Source organism: Nymphaea colorata, chromosome 1 (assembly GCF_008831285.2).
Source record: "Nymphaea colorata isolate Beijing-Zhang1983 chromosome 1, ASM883128v2, whole genome shotgun sequence".
NCBI lineage: Eukaryota > Viridiplantae > Streptophyta > Magnoliopsida > Nymphaeales > Nymphaeaceae > Nymphaea > Nymphaea colorata.
The window spans coordinates 37,064,842-37,085,365 of NC_045138.2; the positions used below are offsets into that span (position 1 = coordinate 37,064,842).

General features: G+C 39.7%; 2 protein-coding genes across 15 annotated transcripts; both read left to right on the forward strand.

The window, feature by feature from the left end:
- Positions 1-1,272: 1,272 nt before the first annotated feature.
- LOC116245105 (uncharacterized) lies at positions 1,273-12,112 on the forward strand. 11 transcript variants are annotated; one of them, XR_004170386.2, is made up of 11 exons: positions 1,273-1,521; positions 2,727-2,781; positions 3,359-3,394; positions 3,499-3,543; positions 5,152-5,235; positions 6,511-6,576; positions 7,385-7,423; positions 8,719-8,818; positions 10,197-10,347; positions 11,375-11,507; positions 11,745-12,112. XR_004170386.2 is itself a non-coding variant. In XM_031616819.2 (10 exons), exons 1-10 carry the CDS (start codon positions 1,316-1,318, stop codon positions 10,628-10,630), a joined length of 801 nt encoding a protein of 266 aa, XP_031472679.1. In that variant the 5' UTR covers positions 1,273-1,315; the 3' UTR covers positions 10,631-10,717. The 11 variants fall into 11 exon arrangements, 1 of the variants encoding a protein (XP_031472679.1); XR_004170387.2 differs by having other exon boundaries at positions 11,752-12,112; XR_004170406.2 differs by lacking the exon at positions 11,745-12,112 and adding an exon at positions 10,665-10,853 and having other exon boundaries at positions 8,719-8,840.
- Positions 12,113-15,563: 3,451 nt separating this feature from the next.
- On the forward strand, positions 15,564-20,524 carry LOC116262562 (uncharacterized). Of its 4 annotated transcripts, XM_031642057.2 has the most exons (4): positions 15,564-15,867; positions 17,453-17,517; positions 17,624-17,732; positions 18,439-20,524. In XM_031642057.2, the coding sequence occupies exon 4, from the start codon at positions 18,460-18,462 to the stop codon at positions 20,431-20,433; it is 1,974 nt and encodes a 657-aa protein (XP_031497917.1). In that variant the 5' UTR covers positions 15,564-15,867; positions 17,453-17,517; positions 17,624-17,732; positions 18,439-18,459; the 3' UTR covers positions 20,434-20,524. The 4 variants fall into 4 exon arrangements, with proteins under 4 accessions (XP_031497917.1, XP_049936658.1, XP_049936659.1 ...); XM_050080701.1 differs by lacking the exon at positions 17,453-17,517; XM_050080702.1 differs by lacking the exons at positions 17,453-17,517; positions 17,624-17,732 and adding an exon at positions 18,201-18,326.

Sequence of the window (20,524 nt, forward strand, 5' to 3'; positions counted from 1 at the left end):
GCACTTAATTTTACAAGTGTTTTGCCTTTTTATATGATATGCCAAATTTTCTTCTTAATTTTTTCATAAGTCTTTATCATTTTCATTTTTATCATTTCCAAGTTAGTGAGAACCTAACATGTTAAATAAGTCCCTATATTGACAACACCTAATGCGAAGGTCAATAAGCACCAATTTTCCTCCAATTATTTGGATCTGACGCAACGGCGCTGTGAATGTGCTGCCATCAGGCAAAAGCCTCCTTTCCTTTTGCATGTTTAGAGACAAATACGAATCAATTATTTGTTTTGTAACATTTTAGAGACAAAGAACACAGCAATTTTGAGATTGAAACCAGAAAATATCGTAACAGCCTTTTTCCTTTTTGTTTTTCCACCAACCTTTTCTTGTCAGGCAGTCGTGATTCAGATTTCGCATGTGCTGCTGCTCGGCCTTTTCCTTGGAAGAATAGACAAGTCTAAAAAGTAACGAAGAAAATGTCATCCAACAATATAATGTGGCAACTGTAGCTGGATGGATGCGATTTTTCTATACTTTGACTTGGATTTTAAAGAAAACCATGATCCCAATGAGATAACCATGATCTTATTACTAAACACATATCCCAAGCAAAAATTTTAACATACAAATTTTGTGTTAGACTTGTTAGTACCATCAAAACATGTAATGTTATTGTAATAAAAGTTCGGGAAGGAAAGTAGGAAAGTGATTTTAAATGTTATATGTATATATATATATACTGATTGTGGCGGTTTGATTCAAATTTCAATTTTAACAAATTGGGTAGTGATGAATGTGTTAATAGTCGATAAAAACCATACCAAATTGATATGAATATCAATTGTGAAAAATGAAACAATAAAAAACATGAAACAGTCCACTCCAATATTGATCCGTATGGGTCTGAATCGGGTCAAATGACCTTATATCAACCTATCGAATGTTGAGTTACTGTATTATTTTAAAACATTGATATGAAAGCATTTTAATATCACCGATACGAGCCGCAACACATCGGTCCATATCGGCCGAAGATGGATCGTTTGTAAGAAAAACGAGACGGTACCAATGTTCGAAAATATTAGCCAAAGAGCAGATTCAGTAATCGAACCCGAATAATGACCCTCACAGGTTCGCGTTTAGATCCAAAATTGGAATTTCGGATCCAGAACAAAAAATTAGGACCCGTATCCGAATCAAGAATGATCATCCTGTCTCGTGGCGGGAATGTGGACATAATGGTAATCTTATATTATCCTTCCCAGACTCGTTTCCGCTAGTTCTTGCCGCGCTGCAACTCAAGACCCCGAGAAGGATGCTGTCCTTGCCTTTGCCTGACGCGTCGTCTCTCCGGCTCCCCGTGGGAGCCGGATTCTCACAGGCGCCGCGACGTGCGGTGGCTCGCCGCTGTCTCTGGAAGGAAGATCATGGTGAGTCTTCGTCGTCTTTGGTCTCTTATCCGACCGACGTCCTGAGGGCCGTTCAGAATTCCGGCGTCATTGCTTGCCTCAGGGCGGATAGGTAACTCCCGAGACGCTTTCTCTGTTTGCATGTATTTGTGGATTTTAGGGTCCTTTCGAGGGAAAAGGCTTCGTAGAAATGGACATCATCGCCACCTGATTACGGCGGGGTTTATCTTGTGGATGCTTATGCTACAGTTACTCGGAAGGTGTTTTGTCAGAATTCTGTTTTCGGAATCAGTGTCTTTATCAACTAGAAGAAAATAGAGTAGGTCTGTGTCTGCAAATTGAATTTACTTTAAATTGAAATCCCAACGGATCCCACTTTCGGAACAGGAGTTACTGTCCATTACTCAGGAAAATATTGCAACCTGCGAAAAAAGTCATCGCATTCGATGTCCAAGGCTGGATCGTCAGTCGCTTAGGATATCAAATTCCAATAAAGGTTCAGAGTGACTGTAAGTATACGCGCTTTCGGTAAATACTTTCTTCCATAATTTATGAGTCTCGTCCGAATCGTAACACGGGAAATTGCGGAAACCAATTTCTGTTGGCTCATTGGCACTGTTGGCGGACGGGAATTCTAACTCTAGATTCTACGTGCCATCGCATCCAGATCCAGTCTTTTAAATGGTTATATGTTTTCAATGCGATCGCATTTATGTGATTGTGGTTGATCGCGAAGCTGTTTCTGAAACATGTATGGATGGTGGTGGTTGGTGGAGCTGAGTTTCAAATTATTACGGTTTTATTTAGATGCTTCTGTTGCCGAATTGGATCAAGGCAGATTTGTGTTCAAGATTGTACTTCAATGCTGATAGGCTTTAATAGACAGATTTGTTCTACCTTTTTAACCTGTACAATGTCTGGCTTTACATGTAACAAGTTATTGTTTTATTTTTGTTGGTTTTCTTTTTCTTTCTTCTGGGGTACATCTGAAGCTGAAGGGTCTTAGCTCTTAAGTCGCCTCCCTAGCCAGGTGGAGGAAGCTCATTGGCGTCCTTGGTATAGCTGGAGCAAGATAGAAACTCCAATCTGAATCATGCCATTTGGAGATTTCCTCTTTTGTGGTGAATGCTAGGGAGTTGATTCAGGAACCCTTCATGATGGTTACGTTGTGATGATAAATGATGTCCTGTTTTTGCAACTCGAGAAACAAACCCTGTTATGCATCTTATTTAAGCTTCCATTTCCTCCTCTTCTCTTTGTTGTGTTGTGCGGCATCATATATTCTGCTCTAACAAATCCTTCTTTTTTTCCCTGAAGCATGGAGCTGGCAGTGGAAGCAGCACGTGCAGCTCTGAGTGGTGGTATCTCTTTGGTGGGAATTCTTGAATCATATTATTTTCTATCTCCTTCCTTCCAATTCCTTATACAATTGTCTTTATACCTTTTATGGCAATGGCATTCAGTTTTCATGGGAAAACATCCTTCTAGTTTAATTCCTATGGGTACATAACCCACTATAGGTAGATGAAGTGTGCTAATTACCACATGGATGTGTGTTTTTTATGCCATTACAAAATATTTTGCGTTTTTCGTTGTTAATCTTGATGGTATTCAGAATTCATGCTCATTCTTAGGAAATTTAGTGGCTGATGTTCTTGTCTTCTAGTTGTAGATGATAAATACATGTCTGATGTTTCAAAGTGCCAATGCATTGAATACGCTGATCGTATGTCATGTAGGGGAATTTGAGTAACTTTGTTAGGAAAGCAGGGAAATTTTTCCTCGTTTTTCATCCATTGATGATGAATCTGTGGGGCTTTATACATATATATATATATATATATATATATATATATATATATATATATATATATAAGAATATGGACTTCATTTATGAAAATGAGTATTTCTTTGATATATTTTAAAATATTTTACTCTCTAATTTGCAGTTGGAGATCATCATTTCTACACCAGGTGTGTTCGAGGTTGTTTTTGTACAACTTTTGGTTTGCTCTCTTGTTTTAATCTTGAATTTCCATTGCTTTTTTGAGTCCAGAAACTAAAGTATGTTTTCTTTCTCCATGTGCAGGCAATTCAAGAGCTTGTAAGAGAATATCCATCATCCCTTATAGGAGTAAGTATATAATGTGTAACTTAGACGCAATGTCATGCAGTAGGTCTCAACGTATGAACTTAATTTTCTTCTCTGTTTCTATTGTTAGGATAGTGGAAAACTTTTGTCAATTAACTATGATATTGGAATATGCCTTTAACGAATTAGAACTAGATTTTGAGTAAACTGTAAATTCTTCAGTTTTCAGACAAGTTCTTTCGATATATTGTTCTATGATGGATTATAATTTTCAACGGTTAGAAGCACAGTGTATAAGTGTCATAAGCTACATATACCACTGAAACAAGGTAATGGTACATGACAGCCTTTGCTTATTTCTGGATGTTTGAATTAATGTGGTCTTCAAGGCTTCTTCTTGGTTCCAATGGGAGATTTGTTTTTTCTTTAATGTTTTAAAATATGTGCACTTTGTAATGAAATTCCATTCTTTAATTGCGCTTGCCACTCTAATTGGAATGTGAATTATACCTTTCTTTAATCATGTCCATTCTAGAGAAGGATCACCACTAAAGGGAAATGAAGGGAAAACAGGCTATTGTAGGCTCATTTTTTTTGTGATCTGGTCTTGAACTTGTTCATCTGACTATTGCATGCGGATCATAAGTTGCAAACACAACATGGTTTCCTAATGCAGTGTATAAGTCCGGATGAAGTTCTACCAGAAATGCTACTGTAGAGGGATTTCAATATTTTAATGGTTTTAGATTAAGAGTGATGATTTGGTTTTGGACATGGATAAAAATGTTAAGCAGGCTATTTGAGGCCAGGGTTTTCACCTAGCTGACAGTTCACGTGGGTGTAATGTCATAACTGACACACACGAGTGCATGCTTGCTGTGATTGGTTGGGGCAAGACATATGTGTGAGAAGTGGTTCATCATGCTTTATGTATACTATATATTATTTTGTTCTTTAATGATAAGAAGCTCATGGAGCACCCACCTAGATCTACTGACATTGGTTTTTTGTGATAAGGTTAGATATGCTCACGGCTTTTAGTTATTACTGAAGCTAGAAAAAGCAAACAGAAGAGTAGATTTCCAAAGCTGAAACCAGGAGTTATTAACTTTCTTTATGTCTTTTTCATGTGTCCATGCACCAAGCCGCTTTGGTAAGTCTCTCTTCCCTCATGCATGCACAGATAGAAAGACTAATTTATTTCTTGTCACAGCCATTGGATCTCAACAGGTGAAATGGCGATGACTAGAAGCTAATGCTCTAGGAGCTCCATTAGTTACTCTTAGTCCGTACAATACATATAAATGTATCATACAGCTTTATGTTACTATATAATTATAGGTATGTATATGTGTATATTGTGAAGATATTCTAGCTGTTGCTTCATAACCAATCATGGCTGGTAACTGATCACTATCCATGCTTACCATGCTTCCTAAGCTTTCGTAAAAATCTCTACAAAAGCACTCGTTAATAGACAACTCGAGTTTGAGAATCTGTTGTGCAGGTTGTGCCTTCCACTTTTTCTTCTCTGCTCCTCGTCTCCTAACATGTCATTTCTTGTCAATGTTTAACACATGCTTCTATAAAATGTGCGTGTGTGTTTTATCTTCTCTCAAATTGGAATAATGTGGCTTTGCTATTGCCTAGGCGGGTACAGTCCTCTGCTCCAAGGATGCAGAACATGCTGTACAAGCTGGGGCAAAATTCCTATTGAGTCCAGCAACTATTAAGGTTTGACTATAAAACTTCTACTGAAATAGGACATCATTTATCTGCATTTGTTATCTATTCAGAAAGTAATGTGACTTGTATGGCATTTGAGTTGCCTTTTTGCATCATGTCTTTGTTAACAGAAGAGAGAGATTGGTTAGAAACTCTTGAGTTGACTAAAAGGAAAAAAAGAAGGAAAAATGAATAGAAAGCATAAGAGGTAGATGTGTAAGGAGATTAGACAAAGAACCAGAAATAATACCAGGATAATAAACAAGAAACACACATAAGACCGTGGAAGACTGCACTCTCACTCTCAATTGGACTGTAAGAACTAAAAAATGAAAATAAAAGGATCCAGATCATGATGCCAAACAACATTCAGTTACAGTTAAAGGCTGCCAAAAAAGGACAAGGGGCTCTAGAAAATGAAACACAAGGAATTGATCTTGAAAAAATTACTAGGAGGAAGAAAGGTTAGAACATTTCAACTGAATTCTGGAAAAAAATGTGAGAAAATAATAGTTTCATATACACAAAAATTCTGAATTTCAACAGTATCAAATCCTTTATTTCATGTGCACGGTACATGCCATGAGAAGATAGAAGTAATTCAACCTGAATTGTGAATGCATAGGGTACTCAAGACTCAACAGCATAAATGTTTGGATGCTTAATGCTAATTTTTCTATTTCCATGTCCAGGCACCATGGAGGTACTTTTATTCTTGTATACTGTATCATACATTGTCTGACTACATTTGTTTTTAGCTTTTTGAGAAGTATCTTATGTAATATTCATGTACAAAATTTTCCAAAATACCATGAAGAAAGTAAGGCGATACATCATTGATGTGCATTATTTTTCTACTAGCCATGCAAATGGTTGAAATATGAAAATTCTTCCAAAGCATGGATTTTAAGTATTTAAGATATTTGTTTATTCCCTTGTCTTGCCAAGCTGAATTGGACTATGATGTTGTATGATACTTGGAGTTCTCATGTTTTCCAGTTTTCTGGCGATAGTGCATCTCGGATTTTATACTGGGAATTGTTTTAGCTTGGAAAAATGGAACACTCTTGTTATACATCTTTGCGGATGAAAGTGTAATTTTGAAAGAAATGAAGTATTCCGTGTGGCAGCCTGAAGCTTTTTATTTGACTTACTTCCTCTTATTTTCTGCTTCTCTTTTCTCCACGTTGATCTCCAATTTTGTTCTGGCAAGAGGGTTTTGGTTCTCCTCAACTGAAGATACAATTAGCTATAGGTGTTGATGCGCTTTTGTGGCTTTTGTAGGATATCATTGGCGATTTGAGAAGCAGTTCTGTTCTTTATCTTCCTGGAGTAATGACCCCAACAGAAGTGAGATAATCTTCTCTTGTGCTTATCTAGTCTTAGTTTTAGTTGATTTCTTTTAACTAAGTAACCATTTGTATCATCATGTATAATGTATGGCGTGTCTTTGATGTGGATTTGTGTATATTGAATTTTTTAGTAGTCAGCATATTTAAATCTGTATCCAACCAATATGGATGTTGATGCAGTCATTGTGGACTATAGAAGATACAACTGATCTAGTTTGGAAGAAGCAGTTGGGTGTGTAGCTGCTGTATGTCTGTATGCCAGCAGCTCCAACTTTATCTCTCAAAGTTTGATTTTATCAGATCTAAGTTTTGAGTTTGATGAAAGATATGAAGTAGAATCTTAGATATGCTGTCCAAGTCAAATTCAACCTGGGATGAAGCAAGACTTTAGTCTGAATTGAGACACAGGTTAAGACAAAGCTAATGCCAAGTTGAATATCACCTGGTCAAATGAAAGCATGTGGACAGCTAAACCTCTATTCCTCAAAAGCACACACATGCACACACACAGATGACTCAAGAGAACTGAGGTGGCATTGTGATAGCTTGTAGAAGGTAGGATAAGTTGTTCAGGAAGATTCTGCCTTATTCTTAAAAACAGAACATAATTTGTACTAAGTACAGTATACAGCCTGCCATTTTGTCAATGTATGCATAGCACCTACTTTTGTTGTGCTCATCCCGAATGATATGGTATCCCAGTATAAGCAAGCTAGGCATTTGAATTCATTTTATCTGGAGTCTTAACTTTGGAATCCTTTTTTGTCTGAATAATAATTACTCTCTTATATTTAACAAATTATCAGGTTTTAACTGCATATGTTGAGGGTGCCAGAGCTGTGAAGGTTAGAGATTTTGTCTTTCTTTTGAGTGTACATAATGCATTATATCTTTTGATTTGGATCTCATTACGTGATTGATATACTTTGTCTTCTACATCTTATGTGATGGCGTTTTTGTTGGTAATGCCATCCTCTGATAGGCACATACATACTTGGTCTTTCTTTTAAAAATGTTCAGAAATTTTCTTCGTTCAATTAGTTTGGTACTTATCACGTTCTTTGGTTTGCTACTTCCCATTATTTGTGGTAAGAAATATATGTTCCCTGTGAACCTAGAACTTGTTGAATTTTTGGGAAGTGCTTTGCTTGTAAGGGAGAGGGTCATCCTTTTTGTCACCCTTTGATTTGTTATAATGAGAGCCAAGGGCTGAAGTAGTTAGCCACCTTTCCGATGGTATTTAGTAAAACCACCAGAACAAAGTTGCACACAAGCACATGGAAGGGTCCGACTTGGGTAGATTGTTTATTCTTATTTGCCTTATTTTAGGGGTCCTCATTCCAATCAAATTCAGGTTATCCCTATCAAGAAAGGATTTTGTGGATGAAGGGCTGACCACATGTTATGTCCATTTTATGACACTAGGATACCAATGTAGTAGCATTCAGCATCGATTTGAGCCAGATCTGGACATTTCGATCCATGACACCAGCTCTATATCCAATAAATATGGTTATACTAGCCAGGTTGAGGTTTGTAATGGAACCATTGGATTTTTGAAGCAGATATGCTTTGATCATGCTAAGAACTAAATCAAACTTCACCTACTTTAGTTTCTCCGCGTTATAGTAGATGTCCCTATGTCAGGAAATTCAGCACCACTTGGACTGAAATTATAATTACTCTAGGATTTTACTTTAAGGTGCACAAAGGTTATTGTTTTTGTCACATCCATGCTTGCTAGCGACTTTCAACATGCCAAACAGCCTCACATCTGTTTTTTTCAGAATGATATCCATCCAAACCTGAGCTTTTAGTACTTTGTGTCCTAGTTTATAACTCTTTTTTGGTGTCGAATCAAGTAGGACAAAGAGTAGGTTGGGATCTGTCAGTTCGGTTGTGGGCTTCCGGTTAATTTGTTCTTCTCCTTGTTGATCACTTCTGCTTTGTGCTTGTCATAATTCCCCATGTATGTGTGCTTTATATTTGACTGCTATTTGTGATTTGGTTTGCCAAGATTTTGTGATTTATGTCCATTGACTGTAGTAGTCTCAGTATTATTTTATTTGTCTGGATCGGATTGCCATTGTCATGCTTCCTTTGTGTCACATTAATCTTTTAACAGCTTTTACTTGTGCAGGTTTATCCAGTTTCATTACTAGGAGGCCCGCAATACATATCAGCTCTTAAGAAGCCATTTCCCAATATTCCAATGGTTGCTTCTCAAGGCATCACAATAGGTCTCTCGGAAGAGCCAAACTTGTAATTGTCAAAGCATGTTTGGAGTCTGATTCTGTTCTGTTTGCTTGATACCATTGAACGTTTTTCATTTGTTCTGACACATCTGAATATTTGATCGAGGGAATTTTTGGTCAAAATTAGATATCATTATGGAACAACATTTTTGTTCAATGGAGAACCTTAGTTAGAGCATCAAATGGGTCAGTTTAAGTCGCGTCTTATTTGAAAATAATCTGATACTTCTGCATTTGGCTCATTAATTTATAGCAAAATGTGCTTGGGTTGAAATTCAGATTTAGTTCAGGTTCAGACACCAGCATTTAAATCACTGTCAGTTTGGATCTGAACAAGATCCAACTTGACTTCAATTTTTACATTAAAAGTGTATGTTTTTTTTATCACTCCTTATCAGATCAAGTATGTTGTCTGTCACCTTTTATCAGATCCCATTGTATTACAGAGTTCTCTGATCTAGATTTGACACCAGTTTATTGGATTTATTTGGATTAGGATTCTGATATTCAGCTTTTAGATCTGATATACTGGAATCTGGTCCAGACACAGTCCATTTTTGCCACAAACCATGGCTGATGCAAGCTGGTATAGGAAGCTTGACTGAAGCAAGCTGCCTGTACATACTGCCTTGACTTTCTTTAAGTGCCTGTTTGGGGATATGCACAACAGGTTCAGAGTTATGGTTGCTTGTGAATGCATCATAGTTACTGATCCTGATAAACTGTTCTGATTGCTTTGTCCATGCCTCATTTCTATTCAACGAGTGTCATGGCTGATAGTGAAATGTGGTTTCCAGATCATACTAAAAGTACAAAAAATTTGCTGGAATGAATACATGGAGTCTCACTCCTGCAGTTAATTATGAATCATTGGATATATCCGTGTTAAGCTAGCATCATATTGTACATTTGATCCATTATGCAGATATTCTGCACCATGGATTGGTGGCAAAAAAGATTTTTGGGCTTGCTAATATGTTCTCTAGTAGCGTGGAAGGCTTAGTCTGCTTGCATTTGATTTATCGAGGAACTTACTGCACTTCAAGTTCCAGTTTATGTATCCAAGTCATACATAGTACCTTGAGGGTAATGCCTCACATGTTAGCAGGCCTCCAGTTATTCCTTAGTGATCCTAATGTACTTCCGGTTGCTGAATGTCTATGGACATTGTGACTCCTTAGCTTTCACATACTTCTTATATACTCTTTTTTACACTTTATGAAGTTTATTTTAAGATGAATGTGGAAGCGTGATAATCACTTCATTTTGGATCCAGTGTTTCTCAAAATGATCCACTAGATTAACTGGAATAATTGGCACTTTATTTGATATCTTATTTATTTGTATAATTTTTTGGTTGCAGATTCAATCGAACAATATATTCATTGTGGAGCTTCAGCAGTGGTTTTATCTGATGCTATATTTAACAAAGTATCAGTGAGGCAACGAGATTTTGACAGAATATGCCAATTAGCTAGAGATTCTGTTTCTCGAGCTAGCAATGCCATGCAGAGGTATGAACCATGATCTCCTTTCGTTAACCATGTAGAATTTTTTCATAGTCCATGGGACATGGGTATGTCTATTACTTCAAAGCGATAAAGTGCAGCTACCTGAACTTAGTGTACCATTGTTCATCTTAATGCCTATTCTCTAAAAGTTGCTATATGAAAGGATTATGTTCAATTCAAAACAAAGTTCTCTTGCTTTGTCTGTGTTTCTTGGCTTTTTCAACTGTTGAATTGATGTAGACAATTACCTGAATATTCTGCTTCCAGAGTATTTACGGCCAATTAGACACATCAATCATTGATACGTTGCAGTCCATCAGGTATTCCACTGCCAATTATGAGTGAAATTGTTGAATGCTGGGGATGACTCGGCAGATGTTGCCTACATATTTTGTGCTGATATGATATACAAAATGCGAACATTCCCAAGCTGAAGGGGCATCACTAGTACCGTTCTCTCGAGTGTGCATCCTCACTGTGAGCCTCATGTCAAATTGACATAGTAGTAGGTTTGTCATATTCTCTAACTAGTTTGGATCTATATTCTCATATATGCATATAAAGAAACTAGATCTTGACTTCTACAAATCCTAAGAACTTCAACTTCTGAGTCTCTCTCTCTCTCTCATTGAATGTTCACTATCGAGCAGTCAATAAGGAAAAAGAAAAACATATTACTCGTTGGTGTGATATTTGTTAGAAGTTTAGATATAGCTTATATATATATATATGTATATATATATATGTATATATATATATATATATATATTTGTATATATGTAGAGAGAGAGAGCGAGAAAGAGAGAGAGATCATAGTTCAGGTTATTAGAGCATTGGCCCATTAACCGATGAACTCTGATAGATGTCCAGTCCAAAGTGTGGTATTATCTGTGCCCCCGGTGCTGTTTGTCTTGTGGTCCTTCAGCCCTTGGGTGAATGCAATCTTTGAAGTGGTCATTTCAATTTTTGTACAGTGAGCATTTCTCATGAATTAAAAAAATCAATGTAAAATTTCTCGGTTTCCATGCAGGAGGAAGAGAGAAATGGATCCTTGATTTCCTGCATCTATTTTTCTCCATACATTACTCCGGAGTGGCCATTGGTAATTTGTTCTGGACAAGGCAGCATCTGTTTCTACTACCAAATGTGTGGAGTGAGGAAAGGTATGAATTATGACACAAGTTTCATCCTCACGCTGTGACACGATCTTTCCAGTCCATGGATGACTTAGAAAAAGGAATTTGTGCATTCTATACAAAATCAGTTCTAGTCTGCAACAGTTTCTGTTGCAAAGCAGCTTCTTAATCACGGCTTTTTTGTTCTCTTTTATTATTTCTATTATTATCATTGCTCTTAACTTTTTTCTTGTTTCTTTTCCATTACTGCTGGGAAACCTGAAGCTGTCAGATCACCTGTGCACCATCCTATATAATAAAAAGGTTAGGAAGCATTTCAGAAGCAGAGAGGACACAATATGGAGGCTTATTCTTGCATACAAGGTTGTTCAAGAAAAGCAAGTCCTTTGGCAAATTTGCAAAACAAGAATCAGTAAGTGGACCTCCAGTCTCCAAAGCATGATGGCACAGCATTAAGTTCAAAAGCTCTAGTATTTGTAGCAAGTGATATTCCATTTACAACCGGACACCAAAAGATGTCAAGCATGCACACAAAATGTAACCTTGAAGCAAAAGAGGAGCTCTCAATCAATAGCTTGGATATTGTGTTTCTTATGCCAATGGGAATCTGTTTTTAGCTTCGTTTCCTTCAAGTTGGAAATGGGTATGCCGCTCCATTGCCTACGACCCGTTATATTCTTTTGAAAATGAGTGAACTTGAGTTCAGGACGTCTAGCTTGGACTTATCAGGCATTCTGTGTCTCTGATGTGCACAAGCGGTGCCTAAACACAGGCCCGCCTATTACATGTATCTCTATTTGTAGTATGGAAACGAAGGTGGTACATGACCTAAGAGCTGTGAAAGGAAGTCTTTCATCAGTTTTCCAGAAAGCGAGTGAGTTTCTATTTGGAAAGTTTCGTGAAAGTGAGTGAGTTTTTAAGAGCTGTACACTTGGTGAGGTTGATCAAGCTTCCTTTCTAAATGTGAGTGGAGAACCACTGTTCTGCTTAAAAGAATATTATAAAATGTACAATTTGACAGTCTTAAGCCAATAAAGGCTCTTTTTATCTTACCAAATTAGAGGCCCGTAAGTTAAATGAAAGAGTATGACGTAAGGAATGGTGCTTTTAGGCATAATCTTGGTAGGGAGTTTGCCTTATCTGAGTCGTTCTGACAAGAAGGGGAGAAAATGTAGATTTTAGCTTGAGCCTTACATTGTTTAGTGTGGTTCCTATTTTCTTGATTTCTTAAAATTGGCCCTTGGGAATTTTCCCGAAGGCTGCTTATGTGGGATAATAAAGAATTAGGAAATTATGTAAGATGGAGCGGATTTGGATTGGATTTATGCATATCAAAGAACCATTTCTTTTTCTTTCTCTCAGCATCCAAATTCAGCGCCAACTTCAATATAATTTGTTTGGCAATCCTAAACCAATCAATGTAATTATCTGTTACACCAAGTACAAGGCGAACTCAAACAACTTAAGTGCCGACATTCATTAGACTTTTCCTTGCTTTACAAACTCGTACTTTTGTGTCAAATTACCTAGTTAAGTGCTGATGGTCACGTAATGCGTATTAGCATTATATGGACTTGAGGTTAAATTAGACTCAGAATACAATATTCAATTGTCATTCTAACTGGGTTTCTTTGTCCAGTTCAAATCCAATAATGGCAAATCGCCCTATATATAGGCAGGGATCAGGAATCTTACTGGCAAAAAGCAAAAATATAAACGAAGAGCGAGTGAAGGAAACTTGGGGTTCTTGTTCATGTTCCAAGTTTTTCCTTGGATTTTGTTAATGATCCAACATTTTCCTTTGGATTATCCGGTGATGTGGTTAGCCAAGAGCGAGAATTTTGAGTTTGGGTGCAAAATTGTAGTTCACATATTTTGTCGAGGAGGAATTCGATGGATTTATCCTTTTTTTTTTTTTTTTTGCTTTCGGTTAATCATGAATAGAATGGCAGAGGAATTTGCTCGTTCGGAAAACTTGTGATTCCGAGATCGGCTTGGGCTGGCATGAACAAGACGGATCAAAACTTAACCATAGGGGCAGGGGAATAGTTTTGGAAGTTACACTCTTCCATCGAATGACTAAGTGGTGTGTCATTGTCCCCGTTATGGTTCAAAATTGGATTTCCTTTTTCCAAGAACACACTTAAAGATGAATTACTTCACAATCAACTATTCTAATCCAAATAGTTGTTATGGTTGCCATTAGAGCTAACATCAGCCCAGACCCGACTGGCACAATATTGGACAAAGCTTGGCTCAGTAGGTCCAAAGCTCTTGTTGACAGCTTAAACTCTGCCCATTTAGTTATTGAGCTGCATCTTCATGTCGTCTTCCAGCTTACTAGTTAGTACCCAACTTTGTTCAAAACCATCGTCTTCTGGCTTCGTACCCATCCTTGTTCAAAACCATCAGCATTTTTTTTTTAATTTCTTAAAAACGTGGTCAGCGAAATCCTCATCCCGTTTTTTAGATTTTTCGACAATTCAGACAAACACGGGATCGAAATCCCGGATTTCTGAACGATTTTCGGGATTTCGATCCACCCCTATTGGAGTATTTTTGTGCCCGTTGGGGTTCCCATCGTCTTCCTCTTCTCATCTTCATTCTCCGCCGCTGCCTCACCCTGCTGCTGCCTCAACCCCCACCGCATCCTCAACACCACTGGTGCGTCCCCCAACTGCTGCCTCAATACCATCGCCCTCTTCCGTCGTCGCAGCCATCTCCCACTCATCTCTCTCTCCGTCTCAACACCACCGCTAACTCGCCCCGCCGTAGCCCCTTTTTTCCCAACAGTTTTCCGTTGACGGAATGGAAATGGCCCTCATTAAGACGGTGGACTATCGGCACTCCTCTGCAGAAGCTCCTGCTGCCAAGCGTGTGCCCTCTTGACAGCCCCTTTTCCCTGCAGAAGCTCCTACTCGTCACCAAGGGTGTCCCCTATTGAAGCTCTGCTGTTCATGTTTGGGCATTGAAGCTCTTTTGTTCCTGCCGAAGCAATCGACAGCCCCCTTCTCCAGTTAGCAATGGATAGATTAAGCAATTACTGCACCTTCTTGTCCTTGTTAGCCGAATTTTAGATCGTGTTCTGGCTTTTGCTTTTATGTATTTCACCATGAGAGCAGTTTCTCTGTTGCTGTAAGAACGCAGAGAAAGAATAGCAAAAGTTTGGTGATTTTCGAGGGTGCCCAAATTAAAAATGACTGATTTCTTATTTCTTTCATTTAACCATATGTTTAGTGTGCAATTGAGGCAATTACATGAAAAACATAATCGTATAGAGAGAAACTTTATCAAACAGATCAATTTTAGGGTTTGAATAAGTTGTACTTAAAAATTTTAACAATGTTCCAATTTGTTTTCCATGTTGTCAACAAGCACTGGATAGAAATCCAGTGGATTATAATTCAAGTTCAACAAAAAGCCTGCATTTTGGAAATCCTCATTCTGCTGATCCTTTCCAGGAAGATTTGAATCTCAGGATTTAAATCTTGGTGCTGCCCAACCCTACCTTATAGGGTTTCTGTATTTTTAAAAAGAGAATGCACCTGTCGGAGACTGACAGTGGTTGAGAAACGGAGTTGGCTGTTGGAGTCTCGCCAAGGAAGAGGAGAGAGAGAGAGAGGCAACAAAGTGAAAAATGCCAGAGATACAAGGTTTAAAAGTATGTATCAGAGAAAAATGCCAGAGATACAAGGTTTAAAAGTATGTATCAGATTGAGTTGAGCCCCGGTCCAGCCAACCTATCCCATTATTATATATGTATAATTTTTAGGTCATGAGTTTGGGTTCATTTAATTGAAGCTTGTCAGACTACCCATTTTAATTACATACAAAGTTCCAGTCTCGCCCTAGTTGATTGAACGATTCAAATCTGAATTTAAATTTAGATTTTTTTGCACAAGATCTAATTAAATATGGTTTGATAAAAGTTGGATTCGACTGGAATCCGTACTCTTACATTCTCTATTTTATGGACTGGCAATAACATAGGAAAATCTAAACCGACCCGACCCGACAACGTGGGTTTGTAAGAAAATGAAGCCGCCCGAATTTGGGTCCCGAAATAAACGGAGGGCAAACGCGTTCTCGGGTGGAATTATCGGCGTCAGCCAAACGCCGCTGGGGAAAGCGAGGACGGACCCGCTTGCCCATCCCAATTTAGTTAATTCGTCGGAACCCAAAGGCCTCCCTTCATATCCACCTAAGGTTGGCCAAGAGGACTCTTGGAAGAGAGAAAGGTAGAAGGAGGGATCACAGGAGCGAAAGCAAACCCTAAAATCATCGAGGCGTCTCGATCGCTTGATCCGTTCGCCTGACCAATTTCTGGCCGTCCATTTCTCGTTCCGGCTAGGTCTCCGTTGCCCCATTCCGATCTCTGTTTCCGGTGGTATGTAGGCACCTGCTCTCGCTTTCTTCCATCCGCTGTTTCCTGGTTCAGCTTCTCGTGGCTTAAATTCTTGTTGTTTTGGCCGGAATTTGTGGATTGTGAGGTTTCCGTTTTGTTCCGTGAGGTTGTAGTGGTCCCAAGGAGGATTTGGTACTGAAATGGTTTGTTTTCTCCTGCTCTCTCCCGTTGTTTTATTCATTTTCGCGTTTGTGGTTGAAGATTTGAATTTTGTGTCGTTTTTTCACTTTTGTTTGGTGTGTGGGGCGGGAGATTATCGTGATTTGGAAACGTATGTGCTGGTTCTTGATCCGTGGTTTCGGCTTCACTGTTGATCGGTGGTAGTCTGGCGGATCAGCTTGGAATTCTTTCTTTTTTTTTTAACGGTTTTTAAAGCTTTTCATGGTCGAAGGAAGGAAGCTTCGGTTTCAGATTTCTTACTTATATTTTAAGGATGTATCGATGCAAATGCGAGACTTTTACATCTGGGTGTGCGAGACTTTGCACGATGTGTTTGTCGATAAGGAATTCGACGCGTTTATTTTCACGCTTTATTTTGGTTAATCGTGGATAAAATCGTGGAGAAATGCACTGATTTGGGAGATCTGTGACTCCGAGAACCGCTTGGGCTTGTACAAAAAACGACCAATCGAAATATACCTGATCTTGTAAGCTGAAATGGAGCTAGCAGCGCATGGACTCAAATTGCGGAGGCAATGGGAAATGATGCGGTTCTATGCTGTTAAACATGGGGTTACACACTAGATGTTTGGGAAGGTCCTAAAAGTTTGAGGACTGAAGGTATCCTATAATGTGCAATTTGCTCATGGATATTAGCGATGTTGATATTGGTAGTCATGAGGGGAAGAATTTCTGCGTGTTGCTGCTTTAATTTCATCTAAAAATGGTAGTTATGCAGGCTGCCAGTGACACGATAAGGCACGACTTGTATACGTCTCTTTGCATTCTTAGTTATGCCGGTATCCTCTTATGACTTTCCAAATTAGTTGGAATTTTTGCCGTATGTCACCAGTTGATTTCACTCTCTGGGTTGCCAATGCTTGTCTTGCCTGGAATGGTTTTATGCTGAAATAAACATTAACCCCATTAACTCATCTCTGCCATTTCTCTATCTTCTTCCTGGAAGAGTTGATAGAAGGCCGTTATAAGAATTGAGGTTCTTCAGTGGGCGTTGTTACCTCAGACTCTCAGAGTCAGCATATGACGGTAACAATTCTGGCAATTGCAGTTGCAAATTCTTTCATGTCAGTTGATGGTTGGGTATGTCATATGTGGTTAAGATCTGTAGAGGCGCTTATTCCTAAAAGCTGATTGTAAGTTGCTAGTGAACTTGTATGCAAGTGGAGGGCATAGGTTTTTTGTTGTCTTAAGTGTGTAGTTGATATGATTTTAGAGATGCTGCAGATTTCTTGCAATTTGCTATTCCTCCATTTCTTCCTATGAATATTGGAAAATTTTCTTTTGCATTCACAAATCCATCTTTCTCCATGCTGATGACTACCAATTTGGTCCTCCTTCTGGTTCCATTAGTTCTAGACTGCTAGTTCTTTTTTTTTTTTTTGGTTAGGACTGTACTCATGGAGGGGGACTGGATTCCCTGGGCCTGCCTGACCTGTGCTTGATTAATGTCTTGTAAGTTTGTGTTTGACTGAAATATGGGCCTGCACCTCAGGAATTTTTACCTTGAACCTGCTTTCTCATTGTAAGTGTCGTATCTTAACATTCTTTCAATGTGAAGATTACCAAAGGCGAAGTCTGATATGGGATGGGATGCAATAACAAAAGATGGTCTTGAGGAGGATGAAGTAGCACCTCAGGAATTTTTACCTTGAACCTCCTTTCTCATTGTAAGTGTCGGTATCTTAACATTCTTTCAATGTGAAGATTACCAAAGGTGAAGTCTGATATGGGATGGGATGCAATATCAAAAGATGGTCTTGATGAGGATGAAGTAGTTGGATTTCTGGATTTTTGCAACTGTTAGCTCAATAATGTCAAAGTCACCAACTTGTTTCATGGTCAATTAATCTGAGTTGCTTGTATCCATTGGAGCAACCGTTGGATGCCATAACAGAATGCAATCTTCTCAACTCTTTTTTTGTTGTGCGTGATTGATGCCAGCACACACTTCTGATTTGTATGCCATAAATTGTTATTATGTGTAATATAGTATGCTATACACGACCTGGGGAAATGTTGAATTTATTCCTGTTGCGTTATAGTTCCAATTTGTAGGAATTTGTACGTATGAGGTGGCTGTTTTTTTTTTCCGTGAGGTGGTTACTTTTGTCTGGCACTGTGTCTCCACCATGCAGGAGTGCATGTGAGAGTAAAATTCTTCTCGAAACATGTTCGAGTGCTAATGCATAAACACATTATGCACATTAAGCTCCCAGTGTTGTTATCAGAGCCTGTTCATCAGAAGTAGTCAAAATAACACGGTAGCAGATGAAGTTCAGTTTAAATCCTGTTCTTTCTTACATAGCTTCCTGTCATTATTTATGGACTTTGATTTTGCTGTTTAAAGCTGAATATTTGGTGCATTTTATGCAGTTAGTTTCCAATTTGGCAACCATGTCGCCTCAAGCCAGGTCCAAATCAAAGGAGAAGTCCTCCTCAAAGGCCACTAAGGAACAGAAAAGCCCTTCAAAAGTGGCGAATGGCAACGCTAGTGCTGGTAGTCCGGCAAATGCATATAACCCTGTTTCTGGTACATTTCACTCACTTGAAACGGTAGCCGTCTCACCTGCTGCATCTCCTAAAGGGCGGTATAGATCTATTGATGAAACGGATGATCATTCTGGCAGTTCACTTGGAACTACAGCAGATTATGATTCCGTGTCTAACAACGAGAGCTGTTCTGGGGAGTCAGAAGATCTAAAGGAGAAGGCCTCTGTTGCTCCAAGGCAAGAACCTCCCCCTGGTTCTGGGTCCTCTGGAAATGAGAAACGGGACAAGATCCGTCAAAAGAATGAGAGGAAGCATCAGAGGCAGAGAGAACGGCGTGCACAAGAGCTCCACGACCGCTGCAATGGTTATCTGATGTCATGGAAGCTGGAAGCTCTTTTGCAGCAACTTGTGGCGATGGGATTCTCATCTGATCGGGCAACAATGGCACTTATCATGAATGAGGGCCGTGCAGAAGAATCGGTGGCATGGCTGTTTGAAGCTGGTGAGGAAGTTCAGGCAGCTGAGGCAAAAGTAGGAGCAGGAGGAAACCTTAAGATAGATATAACCGAAGAGCTGGCGCGGATGGCAGACATGGAAATTAAGTTTAAATGTACGAAGCAGGAGGTGGAACGTGCTGTTGTTGCCTGTGAAGGTGACCTTGAGAAAGCAGCAGAACTTCTAAGGACCCAGAAACAGGAAACAAAATCTTCAAAACCTGAAGAGCCTATGGACCTACCCTCTAGTGCTGGCACGAAGCAAGTAGCTGCTGTGCCATTGAGTGTTTCAAAGGCGCCGTCAATTGCCAAGGCTGGAGCTGTTCCTCTGGTTCTGCAGAGACGAGAGGAGCGAGATTTTAACTATGCAAGAATGGTGTCTGATCCTGGCAACAGACAAGTTGTGGCTGGGAGAAGAAGCCAAGCCAAGTCAGAATGGGCTAGGAATCAGCTACCACCCACAACAGATAGGAAGTCGTGGCCAAGTGCTAGTGCGAGTGCCTCCGTCTCCTATTCTCTGGCCACAACCTTGTCTGGGGTGCCATTGGCACCAAAGACGTCGCAGCCGGATGCGAGGGGCCTGGCTGGGGGTAACGAGAGCAAGACTAGTTCTCAGACAGTGACTGTTAGGGAGCCTGTGATTGTTATGCAGCGACCTCAGTCCAATAACTCGAAGCAACATTCAGCAACCAATCCGGGCGGTACTTCGGCGATGGTGAGTTGGAAAACGAAAAGTGATGGTGGCATCGAGCATGTGCCGAGCAGTGGCCCTGTAGATACGGTGGCCACAAGTACCTCGACCTCAAATGCTGGTGCTCAGCAACATAAGCCAAGTCAGTATCAGCCATTCATGCCTAGTCCAGTCGATGCCATTGCCGCAAGTTGGAGTGCAGCAACTAGCATCGCCGGTGGGTATGGGGGATCAGCAGACCCACAGATACCTGCCGGAGCTGGATGGAGCGCACAAGGGCACCAGCACCTTGGTGTGTCGTCAGCGCTGGGTGTGTACGCAGGATGGAGTTCATCGGGTCCGTCTGGTAATCCTTTCTCCCCATCAACAGCAGATTGGAGTAGAGGCCGGTTGATGATGGAATGTGATTACACCAACATCGATTGGAGTTTGACACCATCGTCCTGTATATCTCGGCCAGGTCAGTCGACGCCAGGTTTTAGCTCGCTCAGTTCTAACAGCCAGGCATATGAGCCATGGTTGGGGACGAGCGACTCAAAGGGCGTTGGTGGCCTGTTCGGCTCCCGGCAGCGGGAGCAGAACAGTGGTGTTGCGCCGGAAGGATCGTCTGCATTGCATGATTGGACGTCTCCCTTTGCTGGGAAAGATTTGTTTAGTCTGCCAAGGCAGGTCGTGACCTCTCCGTCTCTTTAAGCAAAAATGGTAATAGTGGGATAGGGTTTGCAGTGAAAAAATGGACAAAATTGTGATTTGCTGTTGATGAGTGCTATCGAGTGTTGCTCTC

Coding starts and splice junctions, on each gene's coding strand:
- LOC116245105 (XM_031616819.2), top strand. CDS start 1,316: ATGCTGTCCTTGCCTTTGCCTGACGCGTCGTCTCTCCGGCTCCCCGTG. Junction 2,782..3,358: donor TGAGTGGTGGTATCTCTTTG/GTGGGAATTCTT, acceptor TCTAATTTGCAG/TTGGAGATCATCATTTCTAC. Junction 5,236..6,510: donor TGAGTCCAGCAACTATTAAG/GTTTGACTATAA, acceptor TGGCTTTTGTAG/GATATCATTGGCGATTTGAG.
- LOC116262562 (XM_031642057.2), top strand. CDS start 18,460: ATGTCGCCTCAAGCCAGGTCCAAATCAAAGGAGAAGTCCTCCTCAAAG.